Raw genomic sequence first — 15,217 nt, forward strand, 5'->3', positions numbered from 1 at the left:
TTGCAATCCTCCTGCCTCAGCCACCTGAGTCGCTGGGATTACAGCTGAGATGCCACTACACCTTGCTTAAGAGGATTTTTAAAGACTTAATTATTCATTCACATTTTACTCAGTAATTTATCCCTGATTTTGTTCAATATTTAATTTGTACATATATCCAGTTTCCATGCTGAATTCCTGCTAGGAGTCAGGGTCTCTGAGGGCAATGCCATGAATGATAAGCAATCATGGAAATGGGAGAAAAGGGAGGCAAGTGATCAAAATAGACATACCAATAACTGTGATGCAGGGCTTGGGAAAAGTGGGTCCCCACCATTGGGGTAGTGGAGGCACATGAACGGAAAAGTTACCCTAAGTGGGCAGCTACTGAGTTGGGCACATTGGGAAAGAATAGGTTTCCATGGGAGAGAGGATAAGGTCTAGGATGGAGAGAAAAGACTGAATAAGGGAGATAACGGAGTTGCTAGTAGAACTGGATTGAATGTGGCAAGGAAAGGGAATTGTGTCGCATAACTTCCCTAACAGTGTTGGTCCACTGACAGGTTGACCATGTTGAGTGATATGATTTTAGAGCTCAACAGTCCATTCCTTTGATAGGGTCATAGCCTGAGAGGGAGAACCCTTTCAGGTGCTCTCCTGTTACCCAGGTCTTCATTCTTACCCTCCTAAGCAGCTCCCCAAAGGGAGTTTTCAAATGCAAACCTACCAGTGTCTTTCCTTTGCTGAAAACACTCCCAGGATCTGAGGCACGTTTGCGGGGCATCTGGCCTCACTCACCGAATCGGCCCGAGAGTGCACTCCGCCCTGCCATCCTCACCCACTATGCTGTCTCTTCATGTTGACTGCCTTAGAGGCTGTGATTACTGAAGACCCCCACCCTCGAGGTAGGTGGTCTACCTCGGTCAAATGGGTGAATGAACCGGTAAAAACCCTACTGTTTTGAGTGTGCAGAGCAGCGCAACCCCGCCCCGACAGGCTGCGCAAGCGTGGTAAGGCGGCAGCTTGACAGGCACTTCGGTTAAACCTGAGCAGCCAATTCACGGGAAGAGGGGCGGGACTATTTCCGCTACAGGAAAGCCCCGCCCACATGAACTGGGTTTTCGCCTCAGAGAAGGCTTCTCCTGAGGACCCCGCCTCCACCGACATTCCTTTGTGCTGATTGGCTATTCATCTCTAATGTGCCAGCTCCGATTGGCTATCTTGTGACTACCCGCACAGAGGCCTCCAAGAGGCTTATGGGTTGTTTGTTTAGGCCTGATTGTGCGGAGTAAGGAAGTTTAGGCCTTCCCTTGGGTCCAGAGGGGCGTGACTGCCTCCGAGACCCCCTCGTCATTTCTGTGCCCCTTCTCCGGTGAGCTCAAAGCCCGCCTGAGGGAGGGCAGCTTCCGGTGACTGTCCAACATTCGGTCCTAAGACCTAGCACCCGGACGGAAGTTCTACAGAGCTCTGCGCAACTCCCGCCCTCACACAGGCGAGCAGTCAGCTGCATCCTTCCCCAAGGTTCTCTGACAGAGTGAACCCCAGATCTGTTTACCTGGGCAGTCCTAGGGGACCTGAGGGAGAGGACACTGAGAGGGGGGTCGGTATCATCCAAGACAACTGGGAGAGACCCCAGAGGACTGAGAGACTCCTCTGCCCTTCCTCTGGTTCTCTCCGGAAGCATTTATTTTCTTTCCTCTTCCAGATCCCTCAAAATAGATAATCGCAACCTTCTGATGAGCTATCATGCACAAGCAGCAAGAGGCAGAGGCCATCCATGGTGAGCCCTCAATACTCTCAGTACATTTATGGAATGAATGCCTTCCAGGTAAAGATGTAAATAAAGTTCCTTAACCTCAGGATTCAGAGGCACCATTAACAGCACATACTTTAGAGTCAAATTCTGTTACTAGCTGTGTGCACTTGAGCAACTTGTCTTTCTCTGTTTATCCATGAAGTAGGAACAATGACCAAATCTACTTTGATCCCCCCCCTTTTTTTTGGTGGTACTGAGGACAAAACCAGGATCTTGCACATGCTAGACAAGTACTTTTCCCACTGAGCTACATTCCCAGAGACCACATCTACTTTGCATGTTTGTGATAACTATTTCTAATTATACTCCCTGTGCTTAGCAGACAGTTGCATGGTGAGAGCTCAGTTCACAGGAGCTGTTACTGTAGTTGATCTTGATACACACGTGGTAAAGATCTGCAGCATGGGAGAAAGGGGGACCATCATGAGAGAGACCCCTCCAGAAGGAAACTGTTATAGAGAAAAGAAAATCTTGCTCTAGGTTACACTGTACCTTGGTAGGGGAGTGAGGACTCAACCCACAAATTTTCATTTCCTCTGCCAAGTTCTGCTCTATCAGGCTACATAGAATAAGCAGAAAGAAAGCAGGCATTTGTAAGTTCCAAGTACCACCTTCACTTTGGAAGGGACCTCAGATCCACATCTCCAGAAAGCCCTAGTATTTTCCTCCTACCCTACAACTTCTACCCTCTTCAAAGATCCATCGTTCCATCCCTATTGCCATGAGGTATTATCACCTGTAACAGATGAAAAGAAAACTTGTCCCCCCGGGTTGTGGCTCAGTGGTGGAGTACTTGCCTAGCACGTGTGAGGCACTGGGTTCGATTCTCAGCTTCTCATTTAAACACATGAATAAAATAAAGGTCTATCAACATCTAAAAAATATACATATATATTAAAAAAAAAAAAAAAAAAAAAGTCCCTATTCAAGGTAGGGGATCCAGGAATTAGGAACCCAGATCCCATGTGTAACTTCTGCAAGCACAGTGATAAGTCACCACATCTATAGAGGACACCATGCCTGAGCACTGTGTCTGTCCCCTCTGAGAGGCTCTTAAGGCTGGCCACACACTCACTGGCCGTCAACCACACGTTCTGTGCTGGAAGTGGTACAAAGTCAATTCCTGTGTTAATGAATTTATCTTTTTAGGTATTAAACCCATTACTTGTAAATGGTCATGATAGTGGGTGCAGGAAGTTTTTAAAGTTATATATATTAAGAAGTGTTTACTGGGGCTGGGGGGTGTAGCTCAGTGATAGAATTTGTGCTTAGCATGCTCAAGGTCCTATGTTCAATCCTGAGCATCACTGGGAAGGTGGGGGAGGGAGAGGGAGGAGGGAAAGGAGAGGAGGGGAAGGGAGGAGAGGAGAGGAGAAAATCAACCAAGTTTTCAATAAATTGTCCTTTCATCCACTAGGACGGTCTAGAATGAATGATAGCTGTCTCAAGGTGTGATTCCTGAGGATTTGGACTGGCAGTGAAGACTGTTTTCAGAAGTCACTTTCCCTGCTTCCTGAAAATGCATTCCTTATCAGAACCCCCGAAGCCATGCATTGGAGTCTGATTTCTTATCTACTACAAAAGGAAGCTGAGTGATAGGCAGTGAGACCTACAGGGAAATCAGGGGCAGCTGGTGATAGTCAGCCAGTGAACCTGAGCTGGGTGGGCACAGGTCAAAACCTGGAGATATCAAAAAATATGAGAGAGGGGGAGGGAGGGAGGGAGAGAGAGAGAGAGAACTGCTTCAACTCTTTTTTCTCTTTCCAGAGCAAGCATTGTCAAGATTCAAAGAACTTGTGCCTTGCTGGGTGCAGAAGGTGGAGTAGAGTAGAACCTAAACAACAGCACTCACACCTGCATCCCTCCTGTCTGTCACTGTCACCACCAGTCTCACACTTACCAAAATGTACTTTTCCCTTCTCCAAACTCTGTCTTAAACTCTGTGAAGAATATAGTGCATCTTCAAAAGCATTTATTTTCTTGAGGTAAGGAAACAAAACAGGAATTATTTAAGATTGACCAAAGGTCAAATAAAAGGCACATGGCTACTATTTTGCCTGGCATTATAGTGAGATTTCTCCTACCTTCCAAGACAGGCCAAGTGTCACAGGCATCAGAAAGTTGAGATTGTCTATTTGTCTATTTGGCCCTACATGTGCACGTGAGAGCTATTTCCCTCTCTTCCCTCTCTTTCTCCTCTTTCTTTCTCTCTCTCTCTCTCTCTCTCTCTCTCTCTCTCTCTCTCTTTCTTTCTCACACACACACACACACACACACACACACACACATTCATACACAGAGGCTGGGAAAGTTATTACTTACTTTGTTTATGCAGTACTGGAGATTGAATCCAGGGTTGATCTACCATGGAGCTGCATTCCAGTCCTTTTGAGACAGGATCTCCCTAAATTGATAGTGGTTGACCTTGAATTGTGATCCTCCCACCTTAGCCTCCCAAGCAGCTGGGATTATAGACATGTGCTACCACACCCAGCACTGGGAGAGACTTAAAAAGACACAAGAGACTCAGGCAGAAAGCATAAGATAAGGGGAGACACATGATGCTATGTGCAACCCCAACCCCCCACAGAGACCACCATGACAAGACTGCCCTACTCAGCAATCAAGTCCTCTACACCAGGCTTTCACTTCTTGGGGGTTTTTGTTTGTTTGCTTGTTTGTTTGTTTGTTTGTTTTAATGATGCTAGAGGTTGAACCCAGAGCCCCCTACATGCCATGCAACTGCTCTACCACTGAGCTGCATCTCCAGCCCCCTTAACTATTCTCCCTTAATAAATTTAAACACAGAGACCCAATCAGGTGTGGTGGTGCATGCCTGTAATTTCAGTGATTCAAGAGGCTGAGGAAGGAGGATCACAAGTTCAAAACCATCCTCAACAACTTAGTGAGGCCCTCAGCAACCTTAGCAAGACTCGACTCAAAAGAAAAAACCAGAAGGGCTGGGGATGTGGCTCAGTGGTTAAGTGCCCCTGGATTCAATCCCTGGTATGAAAAAAATAAACACAGAGACCCAGGAAGGTGGAACCCCCTCCAATATCATACATCTTAGAAGATGGATCCCAGGTTCAAACTCTACTACTTCAGAGCTACCAAACTCTACTTCCCACACTTGGGGAGAATGTCAGGGGATACCCAGAGATATGAAAGAAGAAAGAGCAGGGGACAGATGCCTAGGGTGTCAATGCCAAGAAGGCTCAGATCCACTCCCCAGGAGACTGGTGTCCAAAAAGGCCACACTCAAAAGCACAGTGAGGCAGTCACCATAGGTGGTAAAAGGTGAAAGTATCACTGTCACACTGTTGAGCCAGGGTCCTGACATCACCATCCACTCCATGTGTGACATGGGGCAAGTTACTTAACCTTTCTCTTCCTTAATTTCCTTATCCATAAAGTGGAAATAATTAGAATATGTACCTCCTAGGACCCCTGTGAGCTATGAGATACACATGAGATAATGTGTATAATAGCTCAAGGAAAGAACTGGGCTGATTAAGCACCAAACTCAGGGAATTAAGCACCAAACTCTCAGAGATTCCCTGGACACCTCTATGCTATGCCAAGGTTGGTGCAGCTCACAGGGACACAGGCCATGAGGGCAGCAGCAGCCACAACCAGGCCTGACCCAGAGAGGTTGCCCTTAATTAGTGTATGTACTTCTGTTTCTGAACACATGTGGTAGCCATAGAAGGGCCAATGCAGTAGAGAGCGACCCCTCTGCCTGCCCCTCAGCACTTGGACTTCTTGCCCAAGGAACCCTGCCACCAATAGCTTCTGAGTCCCTGAAGACAGGAAGATTTAAAGACATTTCAAATTTTTTTCACAGGTGCCAGCATCCTATTCAGACTGACCTATAATTTTCTCCACTTAAAAATATGTCTGGGAGATATTTTTAAATTAGTACACGCAGAGTTGTTTCAATCTTTGCAGAGATCGCATGTTTAGGTAGAAGGTGTTCCTGCTTTCTCCATCCCTGCCTGGTCATGAAATCTTGGGCAGAGATCATAGACAGTGCCCAGGAGAGACCCCCATTATTCCTGTTCCTGATGGGGGACTCCTAGGGAGACAGAGAACCTCATGTCTCTGAAAGAGAGATGCTTTCTACCTAGCCCAAAAGTTTCTCAGCCACTTAGTCCCCAAGGATACCTTACCAGGCCCAACTCTATTCCCAACTTCCCCTACCTTTCCTTGCCCTGTGCCCTGCCCTGAGCCCTCTCATTGGTGGTAACTCCCTTAGTCCCCAACAAACACAGGGAGAGTAACATCAGCCCTCCAGCCTGCTTGATTCTGTGCAGAGGTTCTGATGAATGTCCTAGAGGAATCATGCAAAGGATGGGTCTGGGGATCCCCCTACCCTGCATCTCTACTTTCAGAGTGCGCCTGCTCCTTCCAAACCACCCCCCCGCCAACTCTGGGTCAATGGCCTGGTAGAGTCTTCTACTCAAAGAGTCTCTCTGTTCTGCCCCAGCTCTGTCCTAGTGGAGTGGAGAGCATCCCCTCTCCAACTTCTGCCAACCACCCATTCATCTTGCCTTCCCCAGGAAGCCCAGGTCAGAGATCTCCACTTCCTTGTCAGCCATCCCTGTTAACCTTCTAGACAAATTGTCCCTCATTTGGCAAAGAAGAATCAGGTTGGAAGAACAACAGAACAGAGGTCCAATGATGTCATCTAAAGGTATGTGTGTGGCAGGGTGAGTTTGGCCAGCAACAAACAGAGCAGGCTGTCCTCTTCCTGGTACTGCCTGCCCCCCCCCTCCAACACACACAACACTCTACGCTACCTGTGTGAGGTAGGCAGAAGCCAGGCTGGTCCTGGGCAGTTTCTGATTATAGCCATTGGCCTCCCAGAATCACATGTTATGAGGGCCTGGTCAAAGGGGAAGCAATCCAAGGAGTATCCATCAGTTCCAGCCCTCCCCCTACATGAACACCAGTCCAAGTAAAAGCAATGAGACAACTGAGCAAATGGAGCCTCAAGGCCAGTCCTCAACTTCTCAACCACTCTACTGTCCCCAGGACACCCACACACAGAAGCCCTGGAACCCCCACTGCTGGCAACACTTCAATAACACCCCTCTGGACTGTCTTTTAGAATCTAGGTGAACTTAGGAAGCTGAATCCTCCAGAGAGGGTCTGAGGCCTGGCCCATCCCTCTCTTCATCTCATACCTCAGCTATGAGCAGGCCTGGGACCCCAGATGGCCCTGCCCTGGGTGTGGCAGGTGAGCTGTCTCCTTAAGATTAGCACATGGGGAGGGGTGGCTACAGGAGTCCAAGGAGTCTGACCAGTTCCCTCCAGCCTGCTGGTGTGTTGCCCTGGGCGGGGCCCCTAGGTTTAAAGAGCTGGAACCCACCTGGGCTGTCCACAGCCCAGCAGGCTCCTCAGAACTCTCTACACCTGGCTCAGGTGAGCTCTCAGGTGAGCAGGTACTTGCTAGGACTTTGGAGCTGCTAGGTGGAAGGAGGGTGACCTGGGGACCCATATGCATAAGGGATGGTGGGTGCCCCAGGAATTTGAGTTATGGTCTGCAGCTTAGATGTTTTGAGGACAGAGGCTGCAGTAGCCTCCTGGAGACTGAGGCTTCCTGCTTTGTTACTGCTGTCTGGATGATGGGTTGGAGCCTGGAGGAAACAGGAGCTAGCCTTTGGCTAAAGAACATGTGGACTGGAGATAAGACCCTCAAAGTTCAGGAACTCCAAGGTGAGGGAAAGGGTAGAGAGACGAAGGAAATGAGGGACGAAGGAAAGTCCCATTCTCAGACTGGCCTAGCATGAAACCCACCCCCACCTACTGCATTTAGAAGCCATGCCAACAGTACCTCCTCCTAGAGTGAAAGGACCCATGTGTTTGTTTATATATATATGTATTAAAACAGGTTTTCAGGGCTGGGGATATAGCTCAGTTGGTAGAGTGCTTGCCTTGCGAGCACAAGGCCCTGGGTTCAAGCCCCAGCACCGCAAAAAAACAAAAAACAGGTTTTCAGTGGTAGACATATTTCTTTGGCTAAACAAATAGTAGTTCATTTAATTTAATTGTTATAACTTATAAGGTTGCTATTATTTACAGGACCCTGAAGCCCAGGGAAGTTAAGTAACTTGCTGAGTCACAAAACGGGTAAGTGGCTCAGAGGGGACTCAAGCCCAGTCAGCTGACCCAGGATCTGTGATCTCATTAGGAGGCCAGAGCTGGGCATAGCAGATAATAATAGTGACTTCAGAACTGAGCCTGTGACACTAGCCTGCCTGTGGCTAACAATATGCAGAAAGCTAGGAAGGGCTTTATCTCAAGTATTCAGCCACCCCAGGGATAAATAAATGGAATTGTGGGAAGCAACTACCTGCCTGAGAAGGAGCGGTGCCCCACACACATCAGTGGGTGTTTCTAGCTGATATCATGTATATTCTCAGAATGGAATCTGGGGCTGCCTGGAGCACGACTGAGGGGTCGGCTGAAAGAGGAGGTCCTCACTGCAACAGTCCCTTCTCCCAGAGCCAAGTGGCTTACTCCTCTGTGCCCTCCTGCCCTACATGCTCGGATTCTAGAGCTATCTGGGAACACAACCAGAGAGTGCCAGAGTCTGGCCACCCCAGCTTAGACCTGTGTGGATAGCCCAGGGTCTGATGGTCAGCACCCTCCAACCCTGACTTGGAAGAGCAGCCACCTGATCTTGGGCATCTTGTTTCCCCTCCTTGAATTCCTTTTCTTTTTTCCTTCTGGAAATGGAGATAATGATAGCATCTTTCTAATGGGGAGAAAGGTGTTGTAAAGATTTTAATAAAGCCTTCTACGGTCCTTACTATGTACAGGCACTGTTCTGAGTGCTGAACTAGAATTAACCAATCAACATAACTCCTCTAGGCAGTCTAAATGAGAAAACAAAGTAGTTACTTTCCAAAGATCACTCTATAAGCAGGTCCATCTGTCAGGTTCGTAGCCTACTCTCACCACCAGACTCTGCCCTTTACTTACCCCTCTTGCTAATGGGTTGCACTGAAGGCCTGGGGCAGGTTGTGGATTGCAGACCCCAAAACACCTCTTTCTCCCCATATCTCGCTCTGCAGTACTACCCTACAAGTTGTGACATGGGAAGAGTGACCTGGACCTTTCTCTTGGTGCTGGCAGGTGAGTCCTCCCAGCCTCTTGACAAGGTTCTCCTTTCACTTCACCTCACTGGCAAAGGCAGTAAAAACTAGACAGCCTTTCCTGAAAGGAGGGCTGGTGTCCAAAAAATATGTTTACATTTAAATGTCAACTGAAGGAAATGTTAGTATAGGTGGAATGTGGACTCTGCAAAAAAGTTCTAATGGTTCCTAAGTCATTGAGCTGTGGAAAATTGACTATCTGTGGCATGAACATAAAGGCATGCCCTGGCTGGGCATGGTGGTGCATGCTTGTAATCCCAGGGACTCTAGAAGCTAAGACCAGAGGATCACAAATGGGAGGCCCAAAGCAACTTAGTTAGACCCTGTCTCAAAATAAAAAATAAAAAGGGTTGGAGATGTAGTTCAATGGCAAGCGGCCCTGGGATCAATCCCCAGTACCAAAAAGTAAGACATGCCCTGTTTTTTGAGAAGGCAAAGAAGTTGCCAGTGTCTGCCAGAAAGCTTCTCAGGAAAGGGTAAACAGATACTAACAAAGTTACTCATTCAGAATGCAAGAAATAGCGGGAAGCCTGAGAAATAGGAAGCGTGTGTGTGTGTGTGTGTGTGTGTGTGTGTGTGTGTGTGTGTGTGTGTGTGTGTGTGTGTGTGTAGCAAAATCCCAGGAGTATTTGGAGCTGGAGAAAGTGTAAAGAGGGGATCTGATGGCTCCAGGATCATCTCCCCAGTCTTTTCAGACAGCTGACTTATTTGGACACCCCAGTGTCACTTCCTCTTTTCTTCCTACCCAGGTCTGCCTGTCTTGGAAACCAACGAGCTGTTTGGTGAGTGAGGCCCCCAGCTGCATGCCCACTCTGCCCCATGTGTTTCCCTTCTAAGACCCCACATCCTGTCTCCTGGTTCTGGTCTTTATTCTTTCTTAATTTTTCTCTTTCCTGCAGATAAAGATAGTCCCTTCTACTATGGTAAGAGCTGATATCCCCCACCCTTTTCCTATCCTGGGCCTCTTTGCCAGACAAGTTGGCAAAGGGTGGTGTTGAGACCAATGTAGGCAACATGGGGCAGGAGATTAAACCTGTTTTTTTTTTTTTTTTTTTTTTGGTGAGAGCTTTACTCCAGCAAGCCAGAGGATGCCCTGAGATATTCAGGAAGACTTATTTGGAGCAGGAGCTAGAGATCTAGGGTTGGGCCCTGTAGGTATCTCACATCTCATCTCCTTCTTCACTCACAGCACTCTCCCCAGTCCCTAGTTCCCAATGCTGGTGTCTCCACTGGGCCAGCTCAGAGGCCATCTTTCACAAAAGCTTTCCTCAACCAACATTCTGAGCCCTTTTCTCTGTGCTCTTCCACTATGTTTTTCTTCAAAGTGTTTTTAATTTTTTTTTTTATTTTTGTACCATGGAACAAACCAGGGGCACTTAACCTCTGAGCCCCATCCCAAGCCCTTTTTATTTTTTACTTGGAGACAGGGTCTCACAAAGTTGCTGAGGCTGGCTTTGAAGTTGGTGATCCTCCCGCCTCAGGCTCCCAAATGACTGGGTTTACAGGCATGTGCTACCAAGCCTGGCTTCCTTATAGTGTTTGGCTCCACAAAATACTACACGATGTACTATTGATTGGCTTCATGTCTTTTCATTGCCTGGAATGTTTAAGTGCCAGGTGGGCAGGCATTTATTTATAGTACAGGCAGACTCCACCCAAGCAGGTGCTTATAAACACCTTTTTTCTTTCTTTTTTGGCTGGGGAATGAATGCAGAACCTCCCACATGTGCTCTACCACTGAACCACACCCCCAGCCCCATAAATATCTTCTGAATGAATGTGAGTCCAACGGTTGGTGTGAGCTCACTCTTTGTCCTCTTCTATCTACCCCCACCTCAGACTGGGAAAGTTTGCAGCTGGGTGGGATGATCTTCGCAGGGCTCCTGTGTGCCGCTGGATGCGCTATGGCCCTGAGTGAGTAGTGGGGCAGCCAGAGGGGGAGGGGGGCGGGGGAGGACCCGCAGGGGTGAGGGGGGCCTAATTCCCGCTGGCTCTGACTCTGGCTCCTTTTCCTCTCCTAGGTGGCAAATGCAAATGCAAGCACAATCAGACCCCCAGGTGAGACAGGGACTCTATTGTGTGCACTTCCTGCTGAGCAGACCTATTAGGAGGAAAAGTACTAAGACCTGAAGAGCAGCCTGGAGGTTACTCACTGAGATTACAGTTGGATTTGTTATTCACAAATAATTAACCTCAAGGGGCCCCAAATCAGAGAAAGCTCTGCCCATTGTAGAAGGGACCATGGAAGAGCAGCAAGCAAGGTGTGCCTCCAGAGGGAGGGAAACCAGGAGTCTTGGGGAGAAGAGATGGAAGATCCTCAGTGCTAATCTGATACCAATCTGGTTCCATCCTTTCTCTAGTCCCTTACCTGATAAAACCACACCACTCATCACTCCAGGTGAGATGGGCTTCTGTGGAGTTAGGGGAGGGGAGGGGAACTACATAGGGACTGCATCTCTGAGGCCAATCCCAACTCTCTGCAGGCTCTGCCAATACCTGTTGAGCACAGGACCAGCTTGGAAGGACTCCTCATGACCTCAGCCTTTGCCAGTGGCTGCTCCTATCTGCCCACTGGAGGCTTTACCCTCTGAAATGGTTTCTCTTCCAGGATAGGTTGTCAGGAGCTCTTCCGGTCAGGGGGCTGTCCAAAATTTATATATAAATTAAACTGGTCTCATCACTCTCTCAAGCGATCTGTGACTGTCTATGGGTCTGGGAGGAAATGGCAGAGGGCCTTCTGTAGATTGTTCCTTGTGGACTCCTGTGTGTCTAGAGGCTCACTTATAGAGAACCTCCCCATTATTGGCTCCCTCCTACACACATACCATGCCTCCCATTCTAGCAAGCCCCACAGGGATTCATGCACCACATAAGACACTACAATGATTTATCAAAACACCTTACAGTTTTCACCCCTTGACTAGAGACCCTCCAAGTCCTGATGACCTAGGTAGCTACATTCTGTAACCTAGAATGACCTCAGTGGTTCACCCTCTGTGGAGACCCAAACCCCAACCTCATTCAGTGAGCACTCTCCAGATGACACAACTCAGGAAATGCAGCAATTATTTCATTGACCTGTCCACCCCAGTAAAACTCTATATCCCCTCAGACCAATGCATGAAATACCCCTCTCCAATTTCCTGAGAAACCCCACCAAGGACTCCGTGCCGAAAAGTCAAGCATGGTGCATTTTAGAACCAAAAGTCATCTATGCAAATTTGAGTTCCTTGATACATCTGAAGTCTGCTCCCTGAAGATTTTATTGTCTCTTCCTCCACAGGGAGGTGTGTGGAAGTGCTTCCTGCCAGTCATGCATTCTTAACATGCTGCTGGACATGCTGCAGAGGCTGGGGTGGGTCGGGGTCCAGTGGGCAAAAGACGTGAGGTCCTAGGCAAGCTCACCCTGTTGTCCTGCCGGCCCCATAAAGCCTACCCGACCCCAGCATTTTCAGCAGGAGCAGGGGACCAGGTTTTCGGGGCAAGAGGTGACTCAACAGCTGAGTCCTTGGACGTGAACGGTTAGAGAAGCTGGCTGCACAAACCACCTTAATAGAATTTGTGCAGGCAAACTACCAGAGGGCATGATGACCTCGCAGCTTCTCGGGAGCAGAAAAAAATCAGTGTGACTGGAATGCAGGTGATAAGATCATAGAGGAGGCAGGTGCAGCACTGCAGGGAGCACCATTCTCAGGCACGCAGCAGAGCCCTGTGGGAGGGCTGGAGCAGAAGGACACTGGGCTCCTGAACCGGCCCTTTGGTCTTGGGGAGAGGTGTGCAGGGGTCCTTCTCATCTTTAAATTCAGGAGAATGTTGGTGTGAGTGGATTTCTTCTGAGAAAGCGGGGGAAATGAGCTCTGTCTGAGCCAAGACTGGGATAACAGGGGAAATGAGCTCTGTCTGAGCCAAGTCTGGGAAAACAGGAGGGAACCGGCCTGCCAAGGTAACAGGAAACAGTATGGCACTCTGACTCACAGAGAAACCTGGGTCACCACAATCAACAAGCCTTGGGAAGCTCTGCTGTGTGAAATCCTGTTAAAATGAAACCCGTCCTTGCCTGGTGCACTGTCACTGAGATGCAGCCCCCATTTCCAACCAGGGCATCCAACCTGGCGAGACAGGTTGTTGGATATGGTATTCCACACCCATCTTCAGGCTGAATCCTGGTGTGTTTCTTGGTAGTGGAAACCTGGTACATCCAATCCTGCTTTGGCTTCCAGGCTGCCCAATCCTGCTTCACTTAAATGTCACTGGAAATTTAAATCCCACAGCTGCTCCACTTCTTTAAGAAACCACTGTAGGGTAGAAGCCCCACAGAACACTGTGTGTGGCCCCCTCATCACCATGAGTCAATAAACCTGACCAGTGACCAATTGCAGGCTTGTCCTTACGTTATCAAGGATGACACCTGTGAGCGGGACATCTGAGAGACTGAGTTAATCATGGTGTAATATTGTGAGGAGAGGCAGTGCCCTGGTGATATGTAAGATGCAGGGTGAAGTCAGTGTTAGCCCCAGATGGATGGACAAGACAGGGCCCTGGGATTGGGCTGCTGAATCCCTAGGGAATCAAGCTTTTCTGTTTCCCTCCTTGGAGTAAGGAGTGGAATATGAAGCCATGGGATGAGAGGCATCTCTCTCCAGGCTTCCCTTTGTGAGATTACTCACTGTGCCTCAGAGACCCCTTCCCTGGACTTATCCTCTCCTAGATGAAGGGCTGGGCAGGAGAAAGAGAAGGCAAAAGATAACTTCCACTATATTAAGCACTTATTTTGTGACAGATAACTGTTATAAATACTTTGTACATGCTAATTCAGTTTTCCCAGTAACCTATGAGATGGGGACTGTTTTCCCTGCTCTGCATAAGGGGATATTGAGGCACCCAGAGGTTCTCACAGGCTGACAAAGTACACAGATAGCCTCCAACCCAGGGAGTCTTGCTCCTGAGCCATGTTTCTGAAGGACTGGGTTTGTTTCTGACATTTATATTGTATCAGAGAGCCCAGTAGCTGGGCCTACGAGGTGACTATATAGTTATTATTTTAATATGTTTAATTTTTTGCTGCTTGGTTAATAAGCTTGTTGGTTCATAAGTTTATTTTTAAAAACCGTCACAGAAAATTATTTGATTTAGCTCTCAGCAGCCTGCTCCCTCCTTTATAATTAAATCTTATTTTTTATGTGGTTTATTATCTATTATTTTTTATCTTGATTTATTATTGGTCTTTCATGATTATTACAGACATTACAAAGACATATCACAAAGAAGATAAACCAATTTCTGACCTAGCATCAAGAAATAATCAAGGCTAAAAGCTTGCTAGTCTTTGAGAACATTTTCTCCCTCTTTTACCTGTGAGTTGGCCTCCTGAGTTTGGGATCAGAACTCAGGCTGCAACAGAACCCAAAGGGGAAAATTGAGAAAAGGACCTTTTTTTTTTTGGCTGATTTGTAATGAAACTGATATTATAATTTATTATTACTGTGTAATAGGTATTTATTTTTATTTAAATACAAAACTAGGGGTATAGCGCTTGCCTAGCATGCATGAGGCTTGAGTTCAATCCTCAACACCACACAGATTAATAAATAGCTGGGTGTGCTGGCCCATGCCTCAGCAGCTCAGGAGGCTGAGGCAGGAGGATCCCAAGTTCAAAGCAGCCTCAACAACTTGAGGCTCTAAGTGAGACCCTGTCTCAAAACAAAATATGAAAAGGGCTGGGGATGTGGCTCAGTGTTTGGTTAAGTGCCCCTGGGTTCAATCCCCAGTACCATAAATAAATAAGTAAATAAGTAAGTAAGTAAGTAAATAAATAAATAAATAGGTAAATATCAAATTCTGGACTTCCTAATATTTTGAATAGATTTCTGTGCCTGTGCCATTTTTTCCAATTAAAAAAACTCTGCATTTATTTTGAGATCATTGGAGATTTACATGCCATTGTAAAAAATAATTCAGAGATGTCCTCACCAGTCCTGACAACTTCTTGCATAACTATAGTTCACTATTAAGACTGGGCACAGTGGTACTGTAATCCCAGCACCTCAGAAGGCTGAGGTAGAAGGATTGCAAGTTTGAGAACAGCCTTGGCAACTTAACAAGACTGTCTCAAAAAATTTTTAGAAAGGGATAGAGTTCAGTAGTAAAGTTCCCCTGGATTCAATCCCCAGCACCAAAACAAAACACCAGGATAAACCCACTAACCTTATTAAAACTTCACCAGTTTTACCTCACTCATTTGTATGAGTAAGTATGTTTAGTT

General features: G+C 47.4%; 1 protein-coding gene across 9 annotated transcripts; it reads left to right on the top strand.

Moving 5' to 3' along the window:
- Positions 1-1,232: 1,232 nt before the first annotated feature.
- On the top strand, positions 1,233-11,845 carry Fxyd4 (FXYD domain containing ion transport regulator 4). 9 transcript variants are annotated; one of them, XM_047553158.1, is made up of 14 exons: positions 1,249-1,500; positions 1,685-1,759; positions 3,213-3,467; positions 3,563-3,780; positions 6,355-6,488; positions 6,906-7,034; positions 7,880-7,927; positions 8,875-8,935; positions 9,705-9,737; positions 9,855-9,878; positions 10,795-10,869; positions 10,977-11,013; positions 11,316-11,353; positions 11,439-11,845. In XM_047553158.1, exons 8-14 carry the CDS (start codon positions 8,896-8,898, stop codon positions 11,456-11,458), a joined length of 267 nt encoding a protein of 88 aa, XP_047409114.1. In that variant the 5' UTR covers positions 1,249-1,500; positions 1,685-1,759; positions 3,213-3,467; positions 3,563-3,780; positions 6,355-6,488; positions 6,906-7,034; positions 7,880-7,927; positions 8,875-8,895; the 3' UTR covers positions 11,459-11,845. The 9 variants fall into 9 exon arrangements, with proteins under 9 accessions (XP_047409115.1, XP_047409116.1, XP_047409114.1 ...); XM_047553159.1 differs by lacking the exon at positions 6,906-7,034 and having other exon boundaries at positions 1,233-1,351; positions 1,685-1,807; XM_047553160.1 differs by lacking the exon at positions 6,906-7,034 and having other exon boundaries at positions 1,233-1,351.
- Positions 11,846-15,217: the final 3,372 nt, after the last annotated feature.

This window comes from Sciurus carolinensis, chromosome 5 (assembly GCF_902686445.1).
Source record: "Sciurus carolinensis chromosome 5, mSciCar1.2, whole genome shotgun sequence".
Taxonomy (NCBI): domain Eukaryota; kingdom Metazoa; phylum Chordata; class Mammalia; order Rodentia; family Sciuridae; genus Sciurus; species Sciurus carolinensis.